The sequence below is a fragment of the Brachycentrus maculatus genome, unplaced genomic scaffold (genome assembly GCF_059751285.1).
Source record: "Brachycentrus maculatus isolate JH-2025_06_01 unplaced genomic scaffold, ASM5975128v1 h1tg000238l, whole genome shotgun sequence".
NCBI lineage: Eukaryota > Metazoa > Arthropoda > Insecta > Trichoptera > Brachycentridae > Brachycentrus > Brachycentrus maculatus.
In genome coordinates this window covers 1,651,759-1,675,768 of record NW_028280989.1, presented here as the reverse complement: position 1 = coordinate 1,675,768, position 24,010 = coordinate 1,651,759, and the positions used below count along the sequence as shown (strand labels likewise).

The 24,010-nt window shown below is 34.6% G+C and overlaps 1 protein-coding gene across 3 annotated transcripts in view; it reads left to right on the top strand.

Annotated features, from left to right (window-relative positions):
* The window catches only part of LOC148306567 (uncharacterized), a 79,102-nt gene that overhangs the window by 37,940 nt on the left and 17,152 nt on the right, over positions 1-24,010 (top strand). For 2 of the 3 annotated variants that reach the window (XM_088264787.1, XM_088264786.1), the window contains 11 exons: positions 1,914-2,174; positions 4,057-4,308; positions 4,758-6,028; positions 6,430-6,644; positions 7,248-7,343; positions 7,971-8,051; positions 8,824-9,207; positions 10,316-10,375; positions 10,553-10,667; positions 12,991-13,114; positions 14,368-14,448. In XM_088264787.1, coding sequence (XP_088120913.1) covers positions 4,084-4,308; positions 4,758-6,028; positions 6,430-6,644; positions 7,248-7,343; positions 7,971-8,051; positions 8,824-9,207; positions 10,316-10,375; positions 10,553-10,667; positions 12,991-13,114; positions 14,368-14,448 — 2,652 coding nt within the window. In that variant the 5' untranslated portion in view covers positions 1,914-2,174; positions 4,057-4,083. The remainder of the gene's footprint in view (positions 1-1,913; positions 2,175-4,056; positions 4,309-4,757; positions 6,029-6,429; positions 6,645-7,247; positions 7,344-7,970; positions 8,052-8,823; positions 9,208-10,315; positions 10,376-10,552; positions 10,668-12,990; positions 13,115-14,367; positions 14,449-24,010) is intronic. The other variant, XM_088264788.1, reaches the window with a different exon arrangement.

Sequence of the window (24,010 nt, the reverse complement as noted above, 5' to 3'; positions counted from 1 at the left end):
CGCCAAAGTAATGTTTGGTCATGTTGTGTTCTCTAACAATGAAGCATTGTTTGGTTTGCAAATTACTCTTTTAATGTGACCATTCAAAGGCATAAGTAGATCTCTGGGTTACACACTGTCTGTTAAATCTGAAGATAAACATAATAACGATGACGTTTTTATTAGACAAAACATTTGCGAGTGAAAACCATAACACGGATCGTGATTATCAGAGCTAAGATGCCAACTTCACTTACTGAAAAGGAATTATTAAGAATTTAATGTATTTTAGAAGTAATTTTAATGTGCTCAATAGTTTTTTTTTTCAATATGTAATATGTAAATGTGTACGCATTAGATTTTTTAATACATGGATCTAGACTTCGGTATAACTTCGGCTCGATTTAATCAATCACAAAATGAATTGTTCAGATCCTGTCTCCATGTAGTTTTTTCATCGCTTTGTTTTTAAATTTCCGTCAACTTATTTTGTAAAATTTAATTCTTCTATAGTTGATTTTAATAGACCACGTCCGTATACAAAAAAATATTTTTTTTATGACATTAATTTAAAAGGATCTTTTTAATTAAATTTATTCAATAATTAACATATACACAACAAACTTACATGGCGTATATATTAATAACATACATTACAAAGTAGGTAAAAATACTCTTTTTAAAATTGTAGAAGAATCCCGTTTTGGAATACTCTCTCAGACACATGGAACACATCAATATTCGGATGATATTGTTCAGCATAGCGGCTTCGTGTATTCCACTTCATTTTTCTTCTGGCACTTTAAGCCTAGTATTGGACAAAAAACCTGGATGTGAAATGCAAAGGAATGAATGATTTCCAACATGCCCTTACAGTTTTCACGCGTTTCAAGACCTTACATTTATTCCATACGAAAAGACTGCTAAGTGCCGTTTTATTATCGTCCACCGTTCAAAAAGCATATATTTTTTATATGCTTGTAAAACTTAAAATCCGCAAACCAAGATATAGTTCTTTCTGTATTCGTATGTATTATCACTAGGTACCTCCTAGAGGTCCGCAGAGGCGTGCATTCTATATAGGCAGAAAAGCAGTGTCTACCCTGGATTACTCGCGCTCCATATAGAAACACGACCAGTGTCTACTATGCCTTATCCTTACCCAACCCTACTGCCTACCCTGATTAAATTAAAAATTAAATCTGTGCACGCCACTGTAGGTAGGGAGTAGGTACATGTTTCTAGGAAGTAGTGATATAATTTTTTTTTTCGGGAATTTTGCAGAATAGTTACATAAATCTAGTCATTCACATAAAATGAGTTACACAATGTACTTGTACTATTCCAATTACGAAATTCTACGATTGTAAATTTAAGAAAATACCTGAAAAAGAACGGGAGGGAGGAAAAGGGGCAAAGGGAAATATACCTCAAGTCAAAGTCAAATTGTACGATACTAGGGATACACCACGATATAAATGTCGAGTTATTATATGTTATATTTATTTATTATATCGTAGTCGTACAGGAGAAAGTGACCAACTAACTAAACGTGAAATGTTCAGGAGGGCCATTTAAGTCACTTTTGCTTGGCAAGAAAATAAACATCAATGCGTTTAGTAATTTTTAACATGTCTATATATTGTACTTCCATGTTTAGCTTTTTTTTCAGGGCAATATAAGCTAGTAAGATATCAATTAGTCAATAATCACGTTTTTGTAAAAAAAATGCACTTGGTCACTTTCTCCTGTACGACTACGATATGTTATAAGGTTTATTATATGTTATATTATATATTAGGTAGCTATAATGTTTTACAGGTAGCTATAATTATAGCTATAATGTTTATTATATGTTATATTATATATTATATTTATTTTGGTTTGAAATATTTTTCGATCTGCAATTATATTGGGTTTTCGCTCGGTTTCAGCAGGCGGCGCTAGGAGTGTCCAGCGGCGCGCCGCCCCCGGGGCCTGTGCCCGCGCCGCACGCGCCCCCGCTGCACGCGCCCCCACCGCACGCGCCCCCGCCGCACGCGGCCCCCGCGCTGCCGCCCCCGCAGCCAGCGCCGCTGGTGGCCCCCCTGACGGCCAGCCCCGCGCTCCGCCAGCTAGTGCTCCGCCGCTCCGAGGGACATGGCTTCGGCTTCACCCTCCGCCATCTCATCGTGTACCCCCCTGAAACTTATACGGTAGGTTGCTGCTTGTTTTGTCTTGTCTATATATTTTTTATTTTATTTTACTTATTTTTTAATGCAATTTGATAAAATTTCTATACATTTATAGATATGGCAAACTTATAATTTCGCTGTGCCTCTCCAAAAAAGAGACTGAGTTCTTGTGCTTGGAGAGGTACTTTCACTCAAGGTTTATTGTTTTATTTCATTAATGGTATAATAATCTTTTATACATTTTTTTAAATTAACAAGGAATGGGCATAATTTTTTTCTGAAAAATGTTGATAACATAATTTTTTTTTATTACTTTACGGAGTTTTTTTGAAGTATTTAATTCCGAAATAATTGAAGTTTTGTTGAAACTGTTTGGTATTATAATTTGGAGTTACTAAATCATTTTGGAATCTCGAAGATAATAATTTTTTTAATTCAAATATTTGTCACCCTTTAATAATTGAATAATTGCGGTTTTCTTAAAAATGGTTTCTATGTTTGGGACTTGAAATTTAACTAATATATAATTAACTATTTCAACAGTGTGTGATGGTTGTCTAATTGTAATTGGCGGTAATTTTGTCCGCCTCCGTAGTGTAATGGTCAGCACGATTGACTACCGTACTGGAGGTCCCAGGTTCGATTCCCAGGGTGGGTTCAAATGAATATAAGTGATTTTTCACTCAAATACTGATCACCTTTCCTATGTGTTAACGATCAAGATAACACTGCATTTATATGATGCAGCGCCCTATGCACCATCGGGTGCGGATGAGGGTTTGAAGAATATACACTTTGCGGATCTACTTCTTCTTTATTATCTTTGTCATTAATCCGCGCATTTATCACTGATGTAGACATTTTGATCGTAAATTACACGAAGACAAGGTGATCAGTATAACGCTTCGGGTGCTAATTCAAAATAACAGGGGCGCATCGTAAACATCCTGCTGATTTTCCCAGCTTGTTATTTATTTACCAACTTGATTTACCATATAACGAAATAAATTCGTCTCACACCGTCGCGCGTCATTTACGCCACGTACAATGTAATGTTTACATACATACAATACTTACAAAACTGTGAAACCCTTACTGATCTTGGAATATTACGAGCCTGTTTTTGCCGCTGAATTTTCAAATCAAGATTAATTGAAAATTTTTATAAAATATTCCACGTTAATTCCGTTAATGCTCTTTTTTGGTGCGCTCACTATAGCTTTTTACGAAAATTACAGTTTAAAAAAAAAGGAATAACCCGCAAAGCTTCTACTTTTAGAGGCTTGTCAGCAGGTAGGATAGTAAGGATAGGGAAGGTAGATGTGAAAGTATTGCACAAACCAATTGCAAATATTTTTTTCTTGAATTTATTTTGTTATCCAATTAACCAGCTGCCTGACATATATAAAATAAAACCCATTCGGGGATCCAAAAAAAAATTATCTGAGAAGGTACCTTATGGAAAGATATATATGTAGTGATTAGTCATATTTTCTTATTTTGTTTTTACCTTATGTTTTTTATATTTTCTCATTTGTTATATTTTCTCATTTGTTTATTTTAAATATGCTTCTTACCTTATGTTTTTCTCATTTATTTCTTTTAAATATGCTTCTTGTGCCTATATATTATACCTGTTTATATTAGTATTAGTTTTGGTTATTTAAAAAAATCTTTTTTGTTACTTTATTATTTGTGTTCCAGTCTTGTTAACCTTAATCCCATGTCCCAAAATGAGAAATAGAAATTACTCATCGGGAATATTGTATGTATAAGTACCTATATGACTTATGTATGTAATATGTTTTTAAATAAATGAAAAAAAATTAAAATCCAAAATGATCAGTATTATCGCCATCATGTTCCATACGAGGGTTACTATAATTGTGATGTCTGTCCCCAGGAGCTGTACAGTGATGTCCGTCACGCGATGGTGGGCGCAGTCAGCGAGCCGATGGACACGATCTTCGTGAGGTCGGTGCGCGCGGGCGGCGCGGGGGCGCGCGCGGGGCTCCGGCCCGGGGACCGCCTGCTGGCCGTGGGTGCGCAGCCCGTGGCCGGCTGGCCCTACGCGCGCGTGGTGCAGCTCATCCAGGCCGCGCCCGCCGTGCTCACGCTGCACGTCGTGCCCAAGGAGGCCGACGTGCTGCAGAGGGTAGGCATACTCTATTGTCAATAAACTAACCTAACCTCACATAAATATAGAAAATATGTTATAGGGGCATTAGTTTCCAATTATCTGACCAGGTTATCTAACCTAACCTAACGTAAAAACATAAAATCTGTTATAGGGGCATTAGTTTCCCATTATCTGACATTAATGTTGAGTCGACAGATAAGTTGGCGATGTTATTAAATGAAATACACTTTTTTATTTAAGTTTTACTTGGTCCCCCACCTTTTACTGAAATGCGATGTAACAGGAAACAAAAAAAAAATATTACCAAAACCTTCATGAAGAATTCTTTTATGATAGTTACATTTTCACAACAGTTTGTAAATCTTTTATTTTCAATATTTATAGACAGCATTAATTTATATATTATCCTCGTAAAGTGTACTTTAGTATCCAAAATTAATTTCTGAATTTTGTTTTGATTACAGTACTTCAGTGAAGCGGCGTACAACCCCGAAACGAATCAACGACCGCGAAGTCGGACACGAGAGAGGCGGACCAGCGGCGGAGACATGCCCCTGATGCGAGACGGGGGCACCGCTCCCTCGCACCCTCTCTACACTCCCTCGTCGCAGCTCCACTACCGACCCATCAATCCCGATAACATTAAAACTAGTCAGCACCAGCAGGCCATCCCGCACGAGTTGCGGCAGAGGCTTGCAGCGGACCACAGGAAAGGGGAGCAGAGAAAGAATATTCCGGTTGAAGAGGAACGAAAGACAAATGTGACAGGAAACAACGGAAGAAATGAAAACTCCAGAACTGAGGGCGGTAATATGAGGAATTATCCCGGTAACAAACCGATGGAGGCCTTGAGCCGAGAGGCGCGCGCCCCCCGCCGGGCCAGCGAGGGCGCGCGCGAGCCCTTCTTGTACTGCGCCTCACCACCCTCCAGCCCCTTCAACTCTTCCAGAGACTCCAGTTCCGTCTACACGAGCGGCGAATCCTTACAAAACTCTTACAAGAATCAAATCCCATTCCTGAAGAGCGGTCTTCCTTCCCATATCCAACGTGCGTCTCTTTCTCAACCCGCAAATGACAAAATTACAGCGCAATTTGCCGGCAATACGGAAAACGTTCCGACGCAATGCGCTAATAGATTTAATTTTGACGACAGACGAGAATCCAATGCCTCCCTCACTTCGTCGGCCACTGAGAGTAAAGACAGTTTAAGTTCGTACGAATCTATTTCAACTCTCACCGGGCACGACACGGACGATTCCATATTCCTTTCGAGGATGCGGAAAAGTCTGGAGCAGAAGGAAGAGTTCTTGAGGAGGCCCAGCCAACCCACCGGGTGGGCGGTTCCCGAGGATCAGAATGTCATCCAACAGAAGGAGTTCTACGCTCGGCCGCAGAAACTGCACAAACCTGTCTGGCCACCGAGTGCTTCCGTAGAACAATCGCCTTTGAAAAGTAAAGAAAACATTCAAGACGATACATTAATTTCCTCAAATAACAGTTTAGTGGATAGTGTTAATACAAACCGTACGAGTGCTAATGATTCTAGTGACATGTTTTCTGGTGCTAAAACTGATTCTAATTCTAATTCCAATAGTAAACAAAAGCAAGATAAAGCTTATATTAGTTCCCTTACAAAAATCCACGAAAATTCAACATCCAACGATAGCAATGGCACATTGACTAATGGATCTCCCGCCTCCCCTAATTCATTAGACACAATGCTGCAAGACAAAAGGTGCGTACTATATACGATTTCGAATATCTGTTACTATTTTTTACCCTCATAAACTAAAGTTTCTACTACCACTTCATGATATAAATTCTATCAACTTTGGCAATCGACCTACTTATTGGTATTCTTCACTCTTGTTCTGACTTCATTCATATTCGTACATCGCATTCTGAAAGACCCGACTCTAAGAAATATTGAACTTCGATATGCTAAACTTGGAATCATTGTATATGCATTAGTCTTCATAATGCTTTTATGATTATTATTATTTTTTTAAAACAGCTTTCTCCTTCTTGTGTTAAATAAAAAAAAAAAATAATAGCAAATCAATATCTGTACAAATTATGATAATCCATCTTACTTTAGCAAGGAAATGCATTTTAATTTGACATTTTTTATTACAGGTATAATATACCATCCGAAGTGCAAATTGTGTCCAATAGAACCAAACAGTTTGAGTCTCAGCCCTCTGAAGACAGAACGGCCCTGTACAAGAGCGAGTTAGCCCGCTTGAGCACCAAGAAACCTGAGCCCACGGTGGCTCTGAGGAGGAAAGAGTTTGAGTCCCGCGGAGGTAAACGAGACGCCAAAAGTCTGGAAGCTCAGCACTCCCTTGAAGGTATTTCTTGCTCTCTATCTGATTTTGCATTCCCACTTTTACCTTTAAAGTTATGTTCTTAACAAAATTCTTGAAAATTTTAATAAGAAAACAGAATGAGAATGATTTTTTGAAATAATGAAATCATTCCTCAAAATGTGTCCCATTGGTTTTAATTTGTAGTAATCATTCTAAAATTCTTAAATTCAAAACATTATCAGACTAAATTAAGAATTAACTTTTTACTCACATTTCTTGGTGGAACTGCTTTTATACGAGAATTACTAAATAGCTTTTCCGCTTTCATTTTATTTATTAGCAACCGGGTTTTGTTAATACTGATTTTTATCAGACCAGTCCGATTATTTGGATAATGATGATACCCCACCGCTTGTCAACCAAATAAATGTGGAAAAAAACTATTAAATTGTTGTTTTATTGTTATATGTATTTAAATTGAGAGTTTCATGATTGTACCTTATGTCAATCTTCTTATGTTTCCATACATCTACAATTTAAAATCAGAATACATTTACTGCATCAACAAATGAAGAATAATGTCATCTATGTAACAAACTTTGTAAAAAATATTATTTCGTGTTAATATTATTTTGTCATTTTTAGAAGCGGATGTTAGCGATTTGAAACTATCTGGGAACCGTCTGATGATCACAGGTAGCAAACATCTAACTTGTCCACCGCCACAAGAATTCAATCCAGGTACATACATAGTTATTTTCTTAGAAACTAAAATGAAATGTGCATGCATTACCTATTAACCGTAGTTAATCGGCTTGTTTTTACTATCTATAAAATTTTAAAGTGAATAATTTTGATTCATCCAACAAAAGAAGTCTACGGACTCCTTTGTGAAAAAGTGATGAAAAGTTTTAATTTTTTAATTTTTTATTGCAGTTATATTATATTTAATTGTCAGTTATATTGTTAATCTTTAATATAATAGCAAATAAACTGTTTTCAGATCTAAATTTTCACTAATTTTCACTTTTTCTTTGCTTTATCGGTTCAAAGTAGTACTTAATAGTAGTATTTAAAGCACACTGAAGGCGGCCTGTAAATTTTTTACTTTTCCTACAAGTTGATAATTTACTGATGAAATTAACCGATTGCCATGTGTGATTTCTCGTTGATGGCGAATGATGAGTTAACAATTTTGAATGACGCATTAACAATTTCATTGATTGCCTCCAGGCCATTTAATTTTGCTTAATCTTGCAGTGTTTATATTAAATGTTTATTTTTTCTGTATATGAGAGTTCCTTCATTTGGCAGGTTGATTTTTTGATTCATCACGATTTACTGATTTGTATAATAAATTTTTTACAGACACTGACAAAGTGCACGTCAGATTACGCTCTAATTCGACGGGAAGCGAAGGATTACCGACCCGGAGGGTCCATGCTTCAGGTATTGTATTTCATATTGCTTTTTATAGTATATTTTTTTATCCAAGCCACGCTAAATGCACAAGCTTAAAGCATTCTTATTCCCTTCAATATGCAAATCGGTAACTGGAACACTGGAGCACTATTACCAACCAAAAGCCATTATGTATAGTCTTAGCGAAATATTACAACTGCACAATTTTTATAAGACATTATTATGCTGATTGTAATGGTTCTTATATTATCACTTCATAGTTCATCCCCCTTGATTTTAAGAAAAACTTTATGAACAAAATCAGCTTGATTTTTAAATGGCAATAAAAAATATTTTATGCCTCAAAATCGTGAGGTAAATAAATAAAAATTGATTACTGATACATATGTTATTATTTTTCATTTATTGTAAATGTTAAGTTTGCACTTATTTATTATTATTTTTAAATACTGAAATCGGACAAATTTACATTAAAAAAGTTTATTTGGATCTTAGTTTGTATTATATTGTTAGATTATTGTACACTTAAAGTAAAGTAGCTCAACAGCAACACATTTTCAAATAAATAAATTTTTAGTTTCATGGAGTCAATTTTCACTTTTACACTCTTCCAATTTGTTTTCTTTTTCTAGTCATCGCTTTTTTTAATAAAAATATGCACAGTAAATAAAACCATGTTTTAGGTAATGCACTTCACCCACCCTCTCGTGTATTTCGCCCTGCGATATTCTCAGCATTCTTATCATTTTGTGTTTCTTGCCACATAAAGATATTTGTATTATATTTCATCATCCCGAAGATGGCAGCTATGTGAAACGAAGGTTCGGCCTCAGTAAGGAGCAAATTGAGGAGCTGTCTCACTCCGGGAAGGGCGACGGAAGCGAAATGGAGCCGCAAAACGGCGAATCGGCTCCGGACTACCGATACCATTGTGATAATAAACAAGTTCCTAACGGCTTTAACAATGCCAATAACGAGTATATAGTAAATAACAGAAGTAAGAAGGCGTACCAAGCGGCCACAGAGGCCGAGCCCGAGAATGGGTTTAGTCGGCCCGGGGAGACAGTTATAGGGGAGAAGAGGCCTTCGAGACCCACCCAGTTGAGTCTGGCTCCGGGCGGGTACGGGTTCTCTCCTCCCACCTCGCCCTCCTCCCCGCCCTCGCTGGCCCCCTCGCCCTCAGGTCAGCCTCATCCCTCTCTCCCTCTGGTTGTGTGAGCCTGTCTCTTTCTCTCTTTCATATTCATCATCTCTACTATTAGCATGAGAATGCATGGATTCATCTACTAACCCCCTCAGACCATCCGGAACGAGTACTTGTTTATTTTCAATTCAGCCTATTTAATATTCAGAGACAATTAACCCAAAAACCTAAGATTCCAAACCATCCTACAAGACTGCTTCTCATCTCAAAAAGTGCTTTATTCATTTAGATTTTCTCGGTTACTAATATTTTTTTGTTTGGGAAGTTTAATATAATTTTCACTATTTTTTATACTTATATTGCTTGTCTTTTGCATATTATATCTTTACTTCATGCATTTTTTTATTAATATAGCTTATTTTTAGATGTTTAATTTGATTTGTTTAACTCTATGTATATTAGTATTTTATATATTTTAGTTTGTAATTATTGTGTTGGTTTTTAGTTTTTTGTTCAACTTATAGTTATTTTTAGACATGTAATCAATATTCAGTTACTACCCAGAAAGGCACCTTATAATTTTATTTTTCATCTGATATTGACTGGACAATATCTGTGGGTACGCAATATCCTACAATTGGTAGCAAAATCAGAGTAAACTCAATATTTTTTGTATTCACACACTGCTTTTTTCGACATTATCAATTTCTGACAAAAACCCCTCTCCACAAATGTTGCTACAAGCCATTGAAAATAATACTTTTGCAAACAGACTAAATTATATAACGCGTGACATTATTATGTTCACATGGCAGTGAATAGACTCCTTTATGAGTGGTCTTCAGAGTTTCAGGGGATGGGAGTCCTGTGGCACTCTTAATTTTTGTCACTATTAGTTTCTAAAAAATTATGCTGTCTCGAAATAAAATTAAAGCTTGCTGACAATCGCATAACGTATATCCAAATTTATGTCATCTAAATTCATAGCAATATTACTGTGATTATCTGACTGTAATGTTACATTTCTAATATTTTATCATTCTGACATTTTACTATCACGGTTATCAAAATGTTTTATTACACAATAATCTTAAGACATTGAAATATGTGTTTATGTTTTTGTCTTATATTTTTTTGAATTCTGCAGGATTTTCAATGGATGATGTAGCAGTTGTAAAACGACAAAAAAATTCATCCCACCTCGGGGGTAAGTCTATTCGATACTAATGATTTCTAAATAATGTTTCACTCGCAGATTACTCTCAGATTATTCATTTGTATTGTTATTTTACTTTTTAAGTGGCCATTTTCGTTTTTTGTTTACATTCAATATATTGTAACTTTTTGTGTAGATTGGAAATTGTATGTTGTTGTTCAATTTCAGCGGAAGAAGAGAGGGCCATGAGAAGAGTTTCATATCTAAAAGCAACATGGGGAGAACGCTTGCACATGGACAGTGATCATGAGTTGAGTGACAGCGAGCATCAAATCTTAAGAAGGTTAGTAATGACTTTTATTAGCATTAAAGTTTGTCTAGTCATGCTTCAGATGCTATTCTGCATCATGACTTGAGTGTATTTCCTTGTCCTTTAACCTGTTCAGGTGTGTTTAAAATATGTTGGTGCAAATCTAGTTTTAGATTTATTCATGTTTAACAACCCATTCTCTTGTCTCGTTTCTACCAATATCATTGTTTGTCGTATTTCATTATTTGTTCGATTGTAGATTTAAAATAGGGATATAATTAATATTGCCAGCTCAGCCGTCGATATGTATTATTACTTGTTTTCATCACATATATTTTTTATGTTTAATAATATTCGGTTTGGAATCATACTGTTTTAATTTTATCTTTGTATCGAGTGTTCTATTTGATTGTCGATAATTAACAATTGATGTAAATATTGCGGTGGACAGTGCCCACAGAAGATGGCGCCCGCCACGCTTTCCCGACGACATTCAGCCCCTGCGCAGGCTCTTCGAAGATCTGACCACACAAGCACGGTAAATCAGAGAATGAAGGTCCGAGTGTGAACACGCTGCTAGCACGTGCTCGGTTGTCGCAGTCTGTCACCAGCTGTGTAGAAAGCCGCTGATTTTTTTTTTTTTTTTGCCGTTTCAGAAATCTCTCCGTGAGATACCCCCTTAGCGGGATACCCTGAATAACATTGTGTTGCTGTAAATTGTTATAATTTTGTATACATCTAATGTTTAACCATCATAAGTTTGAATGTTTGTATTTTTATTTAATTTGTACATATATTTTGAGAATTATACTAGGTACACATGTTCACTATTTTTAATCTTTTCCACTCTTTGACCCGAAGAAGTTTAATGGGTAGCGCAGTTCCCATTCACATAATTATATTTTATAGCAAAATTGATACAATTTTTATCTTACAATTTATTAATCCCTATTGTTAATTAGTAATGACTTATATCTTTGAGAATGGAAAGGATTAAAAGTTGACCAGACGCATTTTGAAGATAAACTATTTACAACCAATATTGAAGCAGTTTATACAAGTCATACAGACACATCATTAGAAGAGTCACTCCATTTAGATTCAGTCATTTTGGAGACAAATCTTTCACCTTCATGCTTTAGGTAATACATATTGTTTATTTTGAGGCTTGTTTCACTTGGTGCCTGCTTTGGATGGCTGACCATTACCGCCATGTCACTCCTGTTTGTACAGAGATACTTGCATGAACTGCTTCTCCTTAATATTCTCATTTCTCAGAATGAGACAAAACTTGGCATCATTATCTCAACTGATCGCCGTATCATATTGTCAGTTTAAATTCAAAACTCGTTAAGTGTCATACAAATGTTATAGCGCGTGATGAGTTTTACCTTTTGGCTGACAATATTATTGAAAATGAATTGTAAATTTTATATTTTGTTGTTGATTGTAACACCATATTACACGGTAATATCGCTGTCCTTAATAATAACATTTTAAATATCTTTCATCATAGTCTAAAATAAAAATCCATTATTAAATTAAGGGGAAAATATATAAATTTAATTGAAAATGTAATATGATTTTACAAAATAAATGTGATTTTTTTACATCATCTTACTCATAGATTCTAACTACTGGTGGAAGAGCATTCCATACCGTCCGACTCCCAATTGCAAAAGCACGCTCACAAATAATAAAAAAGGTTTTTTTTAAATGCTCTGGAGCAGTATTATGGATTGATTTTATGAAGGTAGGGTGATCAGTTCTGCATTTCAGGTACCAGTCCTGGATGATATTAAATAAATATTAGAAGTGAAAAATCACAAATAATTATTTTCTCCCCGTTGGGAATCGAACCCAAGACCTCCAGCACTGTAGTCGAACACACTAAACATTACACCAAGGAGCCGAACAATATTTTTAGCATAACTATCATAAACATGAGCACTTATAACAAATTTATTACAAGAGGGAAAAGAAGCCAATAAAAAAATTAACAAATACAAACACTATTATTAAATACGTCAATCATCTTATAAAATATATTCATATATTTCTAATGTACCAATATACGGATAAAACTTAAGCTTTTATCACATTTCAAAATGAAAATGATTTTACACAGTTACCAAAACTAAGTTTACTAATCTTGTACATACATATTTTTCTATTGAACTAATAAATGCATCAGTTTTGAATGTACAAATATGTTATATTAGAGCCATGCCATGTTATAAGAATGTTTCTTTTTTTGTATTATATAATCCGACAATTGCACTGTTATTATGTCCAGTGCAGTGGTACCACTAAGTACAGAAGATCAGATTGTAGTAATGAGTTTTGATTGATACAGCGGTGAGAAGAAGGAGCGTGAGGAGTTTCACGATGTGGGGCCTGTCATCCCGGAGGACTTGGAGGTAGCTGACATTAGTATGCAGGGGAGTGTACAAATCAAGATGGTTCTTACCAATGGAAAGGTAGGCAACCTTTTTTATTTATTATTATTATTTTTTTTTTTAAAGAGATACATTTCTTGAATCTTTTACGCAAATACTTTGTGGCACATTTTATAAACTTAATAAAATTAAACAACTTTGTTTTAACCGCTTTTTTATAATTAGTACACTTTAACCAACCGGTTTCGACAAGAACCTTGTCATCATCAGGATTTATCAAATTCTAAAACATGAAAATACTCATAGTTAATTACATTCCTTTACCAAAAACTTCCACACACTCCGTACACCATATGAAAATAAGAGATACATACATATTTTTGTTTTTTATTATTTACAAAAATGCTTCAGTTTCATACTATTTCTGTGAGCCTAAGCTCACTATAAGAAATAGGTATCAATTTGTGGTAGTAGAGTGGGTTCGAACCGAGAAACTCTGACTCAAGATTCCGCAACACTAACCACGGGACCAGAACCCAACATCCAATAAGCACATGTAATATTATAGTTTTATTTTTATTTATAAAAAATGTCAAAATGTGATATCATATCATTCGCTATATCACCCCCACTTATGACAGTATGTTCGGAAGCTGGCTGAAATAAAATTATACATAATTCTCAGTTTGCTTTAACAGAAAACGATATTTTTATTGTGGACTGAATACAATGCTTCTATTTCCAAATTGTGTATCTTTTAGATACATAATTTGATCAATTGTTCCATCACTCTCATCTGGAATGTCTCTTTTCCACATTTCTTACAATAATACATACAAATGTTATGTTATGGTGAACGCACTATGAAAAACAACAAAGTAAATTTGTAACATTGTAAATTTGACATAAACTTATTTAAATAGTTAAAAACCTGTGTGTTTTATGAATGCGTTTCTCAAATGATATTTTAATGTTAATCAAACATTCAATTAAAGGTTCAAAAGTTTTTTTACATCATCAGTGATTGAAGCATTCAGTTATGACAATTGAATATTATCCTTTTTTGTTAAACATAGGCTTTTGCAGTATGCTTATCATATTATTTTGCTTCTCTGATATTTTACAGAGGAATAACCTTTTTAAATTTTTAGATCTTAGTTTTCAGCAAAGCCAAGGATTTTTAATAAATTTAAGTATTTTTTTTAAATTCAACAAGAGTAAAACAGAACATATCCAAAATATATTTATTTAAAAAAATCTGCTTCTAAATTTTTGTTTACTGTATCGTCTTTTTGTAACCAAATTACATAATTTTATTCGTTTTTTGTTCGTAGCGCGCAAGCGATAGATCGTGGAAGCAAGCCTGGGCGATCCTCCAAGGTCCAAAGCTCACCCTGTATCGCCATCAACATCAGGTAAGACTTTTTAATACTTATTTCTGATTTTACTCATAATTTATTACCTGATAATAATGCTACATATATACTAAGGCATATCAGTTTTAACATACTTTAATAAAAATCAAATACTAAAACTTATAATGAACTGAGAATATTATTTTAATTTCTCTTGATTTTTAATTATAATAAAAAATTACGCATCTTGATAATCGTTAAAGTATCAAGATACAATAAATTGTCCTGTTTTTTCTATGATATTTTTCTGTTTGAATTTATCTACTGCACCGTTTCAATAATGTAATTTTTAAATTGTATGTAAAATAATATAATAAAATAACAAGTGTGTAATTTTTTCCACATGAATTTTATTTGACCAGCAACCGGGTTTCGTCGTAACCGACATCATCAGACTGGTGTCGTTTACGACGAAACCCAGTTGCTGGTCAAATAAAATTAATGTGGAAAACATTACATAGTTGTAATATAAAATGCAGTTCCACCAAGAAATGTCAGTACAAAAGTTAGTACAATATATACAATTTTGTAAATGAACCATTGTACCGTATGTGTTCCATTTCAGGGAAATATTATCATTGTTCCGGATTTCGTGATTACATAATAAATTTATATGCACACGAAAACCACTTACAAAACTGATATTTGTTTTATGTTTTTTTCTCTTGTTTCTTTTCTCATTATCATTTAATTTAAATTTCATTGCACGGGTTGGATAATAATTCCCCACAGAATTGCATTACAATCAAGATTAACAATTTGTAGACTTCACTTCAATTTCTATTAGATTAACAATTCTATTCTTCTACTGTGAGATTCTCTATTGTTAATTTAATTTTAAATTCACCTTATAACGTATAGTTATTGAATAATCACTTTTTTTGTGTTATAATTATTGTTTTCATGGCAGTATATGTAGCTCAATTAAAATGTTTCTCTTAGCAACTCACTTAATATACATTTTAGTAAATAGTTTTAGTAAAAGATGGACCTCTTATTTCTGGTTTTGTTATATCTATTAATACCTACGAAATTTTACTCGAAAAATAAGATTTGTGAAAAATAATGTGGTTGTCAATTATGGGTAGAATGGTGAATATTACACAATGTTTAAAGTGGCCACTTAACCCGGCCAATGATAGGTCGTAAGGCCTATAAATACCCCAACTTCCTTATTCTCATTCCTAACTTTATTGAGGATATCGATAAAATGTTGATATTATTTACTCTAAAGTTGAGTAAATTCAGCATTTCTGAGAAAATTCAAAATATTGTGAACACCAACGAGCGCGATCTAATTTACTATGTTTGCGATAAAATGATGGGCATCTATCTATCTGCTCATTTCACAATTTTGGATTTACGAGTGACAGACATCGGCTAGACATAGGAAGGTAGACAGAGGGGGGGGGGGTAAAGAATAAATAATGTTATAACATATCGTGGGTATACTGGCAAAAAACGTTAACTCTAAAATCCCTGTTTGAATTATCCCTGTTATTTAAAGCTTTTAGCTTGAATAAATATTTCAAAGTATTTAGTGTATTTTGCCAGTTTAAAGAACGTTGAAAACTTTATAATACTGCATCATTAAGTAAAAATTGCATATTTTTAAGTTAACGTTTTTTGACAGTACACTCACGATATATAATGTACGCTATGCCTATGCCCATGGAATGGTGACCAAAAACGTTGTTGAAATACGATTACATTTTATCAAACTCTATTTAAATATTGTAGGTACTTAAATATGATTATTTTTATAAAAGTTTCCTTTTTTTCTAAATTAGTTTTGTTTCGTGATCCTGATGGAGATTTTCCGCGTGGCGACCACTTCCGCCAGGTTAACTAAACAACGGTCTGTCCGCGGGCTCGTTACAGTATCACCACTTCGCTAATGCCAAATAAACGTGTTAACCTAATTTATATCACTCTTTGTAATCAATTCCCGTGTCCTGCGCTTTGTTAAATATTCCAGAAACCCGCTGGTGTTATACATAAAATAAGTCGGCTTTAATTCTTTAACGAATAACAAAAATAATAATTTAACGGACACTATGCGTTCTTTTATTTTTTTTAAACGCACCATTTTTTCTACTCTGAACTGATGTGGGTATACTTTGTACGAAAGAGGTTTACTTTGGACCGAATAATATTTTTTCACATGAATATTGTGTCTTTTTTTTAAAAATCACATGGAAAAAATAGATGAATGAAGTTTTAGAAAATAATCTGAAGAATTTTAAAATAAAATCATCGTAAAATCAATTGCATGTCGTGAAAAACACTTTTATATTTTATATTTTATATAACGCTTATATTTTAGAATGATAAATAATTTTATTTTCTTTTGTAAATATACGCAAAATGACTGGCTCGGATAAATTTGTAAAAACAACGTTATTGAGTATTCACCATATTTTGTTTACGCAACTTTTCTTGGCCGTTAAAATACCCGCGAAAACAATTACCGAGACAAATTTAATAATTCAAAGCATTATTTTTGTAGCGTGTAAAGATTTAGAAATGAGTGTTAGTAATAGATTATTATGAATCGAAATCATCCAATCGAGTATTTTTTATGGCTTCTATTATCTTAATGCATTATTCGTGTTCTTTGACGCATTGCGATTAGAATATTATTTTCTTACGAATCATAGTTTCTCGCGATGTTCGAAATTGGTCGTACCTACCGGATCTATGGCGCTTCGCAGCTGACAGTAGGCAGTAGGCAGCAGATAGGCCTCGCTCGGTGGCTACAAGTTTCAAGAAAGTGAGTTTTTAATTAATCGGTAAGAACTTTCACGAGTGTGTATTGTGTAACTCCACCGAGTGAGTACCACCACCGAGTGCACCGCTTTACTTAAGAACATCTCATTATATTATTGTTAATCTTTCGTCACAGCTTTGCTACTTCCTCTTGCGCTGCAATAATCTAAATTCCACTTTAATTCGTTGCTCGTTCCGTGGAAAATTAAACATGTTAAACAAATACCTGGGGAAATATTTCACTGTGCTCTAAACACTTACATATTATTCAATGTTCACATATAGTATGAAAATCAACGGCGGAGTGAAAAATTCCGACCCCCTGGTCGTCGATTTCCAACGCTTTACTAACAAATGTGACTTTAGTTTTATTCGGTAAAAATTAAATACACATTATCTTTTGAATTACTTGCTAATACAAATTGACAACTGAGTTTAAAATGTCAAAGTTGTACCACAAATAAACATCCAGAAATAAAGTTGAAGTTATCTTACCCGCAGTAATTAAGGCGATATCTATTCAATCAATTGTATTGTAACCAACCACCAGGGTCAATACGTACCTAACCCCCTTCCGTCGCCGCATGAATTATTATTTTCATTAATTTTCATATTTAATTTGTTAAAAAACGTTTTTTGTGAACGATATAAAGTATTAGAGTAAAAAGAAACATCTTGCTTTTGCAAGACTGGGTAATTTTACGATTAGTGGAAAATTTATTCTTATCTATGGAGAATTTATCCAAGGGGCGGTCGTCGATACAAATTTTCCCGTGTTTTGGGGCCGGGGAAGAAAACTAAGTAACGCATAGTGAAATATTTTTATTCGAAATTATTGCCTTTCGGCCCCTGGGTAGCTCTTTGGGCGTTTGTGCACTACACGGAATTTTACCGTCCTGCACTTCAGTTAGCATGATAAAACGGATGATTGGCTTGGAGTGGCTTGTGCTTTTGGATCGGTGCGTGATCACGGTGCGCGTTAATTCGATCACGCTAAACTGTCGTCGCTTTTATTTGTAAAAAAAAACTGAACTGCCGGACAGTAAAATTCCTTGTACTTCACAAGCGCTCTTTGGGTCCCCGGCTATAACTTCTCTACTAATCTAGATATTTACTTATGGTTAACATAATCTCCGAATTCCCTTCCCTTATCGGTGTTCTTTAAACAAAAGTGTCATACGGTCAGGTGAAAACAATTCCACGAGAACACTTGCTAGATAGCTTAGTCTTGTCGATAGAGAAATCCTCCACAATGCTAAATTACAGAGCCACAATTTTGATTTAAAAAATCACAAACTATTATCTTCTCGATTTCGCAAATCGTATCTATGTCACGGAAATTAGTACGAAACTTTCAATATAAACAGATTAGCGAGATTAAAATCTAATTGAACAAATCATTTAGAAAACATAAATCATTTCATAATTTTATTCAGTTTTTACTCAATACGAAAATAGTACATGTATGCAGTTAATTGCCAATATACTACATATTTCTCTCGTTCGCTTATTTGCTCTCCATTTCATAGTCCGTACGTATTTAGTTGGCGAATTATTTCGACAATCGAACCTTCAAATATAAACAAGTGGGTACATTTACATCAAAGGTTTTAGGGAAATAAATAAATATAATTAATAAAAATTTTAAGTTTAGTGTTTGAAAGGCTATGATGCACTTAACTGTAAAAATACAGCCCCAAAAAACGTAGTAGCGGAGATATCGGTGGAATGCACCGATGCAGATGCAACGGCCGCCAAAATAACTTATCGCGATACCTTCATTGTCTTCCGTGGTTTTTTGTTGTTGTGATTTCAAATTTTATCGGACGTAAAAACTCGCCGTGTAATTTGTAAAATGTTTGTTCCTATGTTAATTAAAATTACCCATCGTTTTTCGCATATTCGTGATATAACGTATTGTTTGAGCTCCGAGCACAAAATTAGTTTCTGATTAATAACAATAGCGGTATGTGCACGTGTCGAGTGAGAACAATTTCTATTACGAAACACACATCCGACTATTTTCAAAGTCTCTTCATTATGTTTTCCCTTCCTCGCACTCTCCTTTCCCGTGCACTTTCCAATTTCAGCTACTTAACAATATATGAATAATGTAAATATGTATTATATTTTACGGTGGCTTCTCGTCGCTGTGTGAATCATAAATTTGATGTGAAATTCGGTGGAGGAGTGACGTAAGAACAGCGCACGCTTCCGTCAGCCGTCAGCACTGTCAGCAGTCGGCGCGCTGCGCTCGTAGGATGCTCCGGCGGCCTGCACGGTGCGCTATGCGCGCTGTGTCGGGCCGTAACCATTACCAAATACCCGAATGAGTTGTAATGGTTTAATTTGTTTATAACGATTACAAGTAGCGGTTTTGCAATGTGAGCCAGTGGATAAGATCTCGCGTACCCATTATTCCGCGAGCGAGTATTATCCGTTCACAGCTCAGCGGATACAAAGTTTCGCGTGCATTATTTGTTTTACGACTGCATTTAGAAACTAAGAGTATGATTTTTTTTACAGTACTTTTCGGGTACTATATACGCTCGACTGAAATCCGCAATACCGATCGAGCGATCCAACATTATATTATTCTCCGAATAATTGTTTTCTCATTTTTTGGACTTCTGTAGTCATGTTTTTTTAAGAACTCTTTTTTACGGATTATACTCGTGCTCCGTTCTTTAAAAAAATGTAAAAACGCAGGGGACTTGTTCACATTATCAGTGGCCTATCCATTGTTGCTATCCTCATTTTCCCACCTTTTATTCTGCCTCCATTCCCTTTCTCTACAAAGACATTAGTTCATGTACTCGTATTCACCCTCTCTTCTCTTGCGACATCTCTTCCCATTCAAATATATTCTCTAGTCCTAGATCCAAGTATCTGGGCGCAGATCTATCTTATCACCTTGTCTGCATATAATTAGATCCGACGCTGTGACCATTGAGTGCAGATAGGGGTTAGATAGACAACAACAAAAAACCTTTCACGCCCATTCTATCACGTTCTTGAAACGCGAAATACATAATATCTATTTTTATTTCTAAATAAAATAATTTAAGAATCGCTTTATTCAAAGAGTTAAATATGTATTAAAATGATTATTAATTGTATCATTTCCAACTCTTCAAAAATATAATATGTAGTAGTACATCGATTGATTATATATAACCCCATGACGTAGCCTGATGGCTGGAAGTAACAATAGTTGAGCATTTACTTGTAAGTCTAGCCATGCTTCTGTTACTAATAAAGGATTCCGCCCATAACTAATCGAGTCCATATCGCGAAGACTTCGCTCCATAACTAGCCAACTCCATATAACCATTATTTCATACCTTCGACCACTGCTACTAAAACAACGTCGAAAATCCTAACGTGAATGAAATATTCCCTCACATATTTTTCCTTTCTTGCATTATGGCGATGTTATAATTTTTGTTTAGTTTTTAATCTAATCCTCTATCACACCTTATTCCTTTATCCGGCTTCCGGTGTTCCCCATTTCGTACTGTTCTCCATAGTAAAATTCTCCGTTTTACGATATCCTCTCTTCTTTTACTATAATATATGTATTAATATTTTACCATGTTCTATGATGACATTATGCACACGTAGAATATTCTTGCAAACTATAATCACTGGAATTTTCGTGACTAGAATAGAAATCTTCTATTATTTTACGTTAAAAGACGTACTTTTAAACCGAAGCAAATTTCAAATCCTTTTCCAATAATTTAAAAAAAAACGTTATTTTAAACTCGCAGAGCGCGTTTTTTCTAATCTCCGTTATTTATCGAGGAATATTATTTATATAACTAACTTTTACGTCCATGTTGGCGAAAACATTTTTTTATTCGTATACACACAGGGTTATGAGTGGTTGGGAACTTTTACTTATTTGTGTGTGTAATAATTATTATCGTTAAGCATAATGAGTTTAATTACGTTTTGAATTGATGAAAATTTACAAAAAGTCAAGTAGTGTTATGCCTTTAAACAAATAATATTATTTACGATGGAATGACATGCGATGTCAGTCAATGTATTTTCTTGGAGAAAAATTCCATTGGAATAAAATATTTTTTACAAAATGCATAAATTATGAGCCTCGGTATTCGTTTGATTTTTTTAACGGATTAAGTAGACATTTTAAAGTTTTTTTACATAATAAATAGTTATGAAGAGCTGTCTCTACTGCGATCAATAAATTTAAATTATTTATTTGTATATAATAACACAAAGATATAAAAACCCTTTGCCGGATGAGGTTTACATTTGATCTATTATTGCCATATTTTATATTGTATTTTGGTTTTGTTTTGTCCGCATATTTGTATTGATATCAGAATTTAAACATGTATATTTTCATTGTACAATTTTAAAATGAAGAGGATCAAAAAGCCACTGTTTTAGTGAGTACTTCGTCGGTGATGGTACTTGGTCGCGGTTTCGGCGGATAGTTTTCCTCGGTTGGTTTCGGAAAATGATTTCCTCACCGCGTACCACCGCTGCCACACAGCACACACGTAACATTGTGTCGGCTGCGCTTTCGCAACTCGTCACTCGCCACATAACTCCTCCGCCTGCCTTAAAAAATCCACTACCAAAATTCTTCACTCGGAACAGTCCAGTACGCATAATGTTATCACTTTTGGTGAACTGGTTCTAATTTCGTCTCGTTATTTCGTCTACGTTCGGTGTGCCGAGGACAATCCCGACTCGTCTATCGGCTACCAACTTCTTGCCGATGACCTCGACATAATATTTAATGTTTTAATCCGTAATAGGCAACGAGAATTTGCGAGTTGATGGACTTGGCACGCTTTTGAGTACTTCCTTTGAAATGTGTCAGGTATCGCGTGGCTCGCGGCAGATAAGCGCTGTTTGTGGGCGGGGATCGTGTCGATACCTCTCCTACTCACCTCTCTCCTCCAGTCGCAGATCGCAGCCTCTGGGATGATCAACAGCCGACAGCTTCCTGATTGTCGTCGCGGCACTACTTTCTGTTGACCGATCGTGAAGTTTAGCAACGTCATGGTTTTGATCATTATTTGCACATGTTTAATTAATTCAGTCATAAAAAATACTTATAAAAACAGCTTTATTATTATACTGCAAAACGCGTCGTTTGTTTTGTAACAATTTCGGGTTTGCACTCACTTAAGACATAATATTATACTATAGTTATTCGTACGCAATTCAAAATTTTCTCAATTAACTAAAATAATCAACCATGTATTCGTTCCTTCATTACCTTGGGACGTTTCATTGCTCAAATTAATCAAAAATCATACATTACGTATATATAACACTTTTACTGCCAGTTGATTAAGAAAATATTTTTACAGATCTGTAAGACTTTTTAAAATTTGAAATGTGTATCATCGGATGGATTGTTATTTTATTTGAATGGATTGATATTGCGCAACGAGTTTATACTGTTCATTTTATTTCTTATGATATATATTTGTTTTACAAAATTACGACAATGTTCTTTTGTCCTCGTTTGGGTAGCAAAGAGGTAAACGTAAGATACATAATTATAAAAAATACTTGTATATTAAATTTATGACAATTTATTCAATTTCGAATAAATGTTTTTTTTATTACATAAAACAACAATTTGAAGGCTTTACGTTTTGCATCGCCAGTCTCCTTCCGTTAGAGACCGCCTATTAATATCCGTCTTTTCTATCTTCGTCGCGCGTTTCTACAAACTTAATTGGGCACCTATTTTTTATACGTACCTATATTACTTGTATTGATACGATTATTATGTTAATAATATCCTAGCATAAATCGCTGTCTCTCATGTTCCTAGTTTATCGTTTTCGATTCCGAACTTGTGAATTTGCACTTAATTTATGGTAACTTTCGGTGGATATACATAGCTCACCACGTTGGAATGCAATTTCCATTAGGAAACTGCATTATTTTTGGTAAAACGCGCATTATAATATTGTTCCAATTTTTTTTAATTGGTATGATTTTTAATTGAAGGTCTCCAAATAAATTATGACTTCGTTGCGTCTATCGCATTTTTGTACATTTTTTGGATACTTTCAACTGCTGATTACTCTAAAGTATATTATAATCAACTTTAATTTTCTCTGAAGGACATTTTCATACATTAGGTTTATTATTCAAAACGACGATCTTGATTTTTGTTAGATATTTTAGACTATTTCATGTGATAGCAATCTTTACGCTTTACGCGAGTTATATTTTAGTTTATCTTCGTTTTATACTGTCAATCTCGCTAGGGATAGTGCGCCCTTGGGAAAGCTCACTACTTCTGTTTCCTTCCTTCTGCCGCGATTTCACACCTTTATCTATTCACTAACCGAGACATTTGAATGTCATTGGAAGGAAGTAAGATCGTAATCGATTAAAGACCTATTTATTTTAAGAAATTTCGCCTGTAATTCCATTATCGACATGCTTTTCCGTCGTGATTCCTTGGTAATGTAATAAATTCAACGAAAGATCGACGCGATCCTTAACTACGTTTCCTCAGTAAATATTCTAAGATATACATAATATCCTGTGTTTGTGTGACGGCTCTTTTATCTAAGGAAACCTTCACTTAATATAGGCAAAGGAAATGCGTAGCCTAGACTAGAAAGGTTACTGTTTCGCCACCACTTGGGAATGTCACATTCGGTTTGCGTATACTGAAAACCTCACCCTACCGACGAAAATGTTTCAGCTCTAAATTATTTCGTAAAAAATCCTACAGTTGAGTCCATTTAATATTCATTTCATTTCATTTCAAACCCTTATC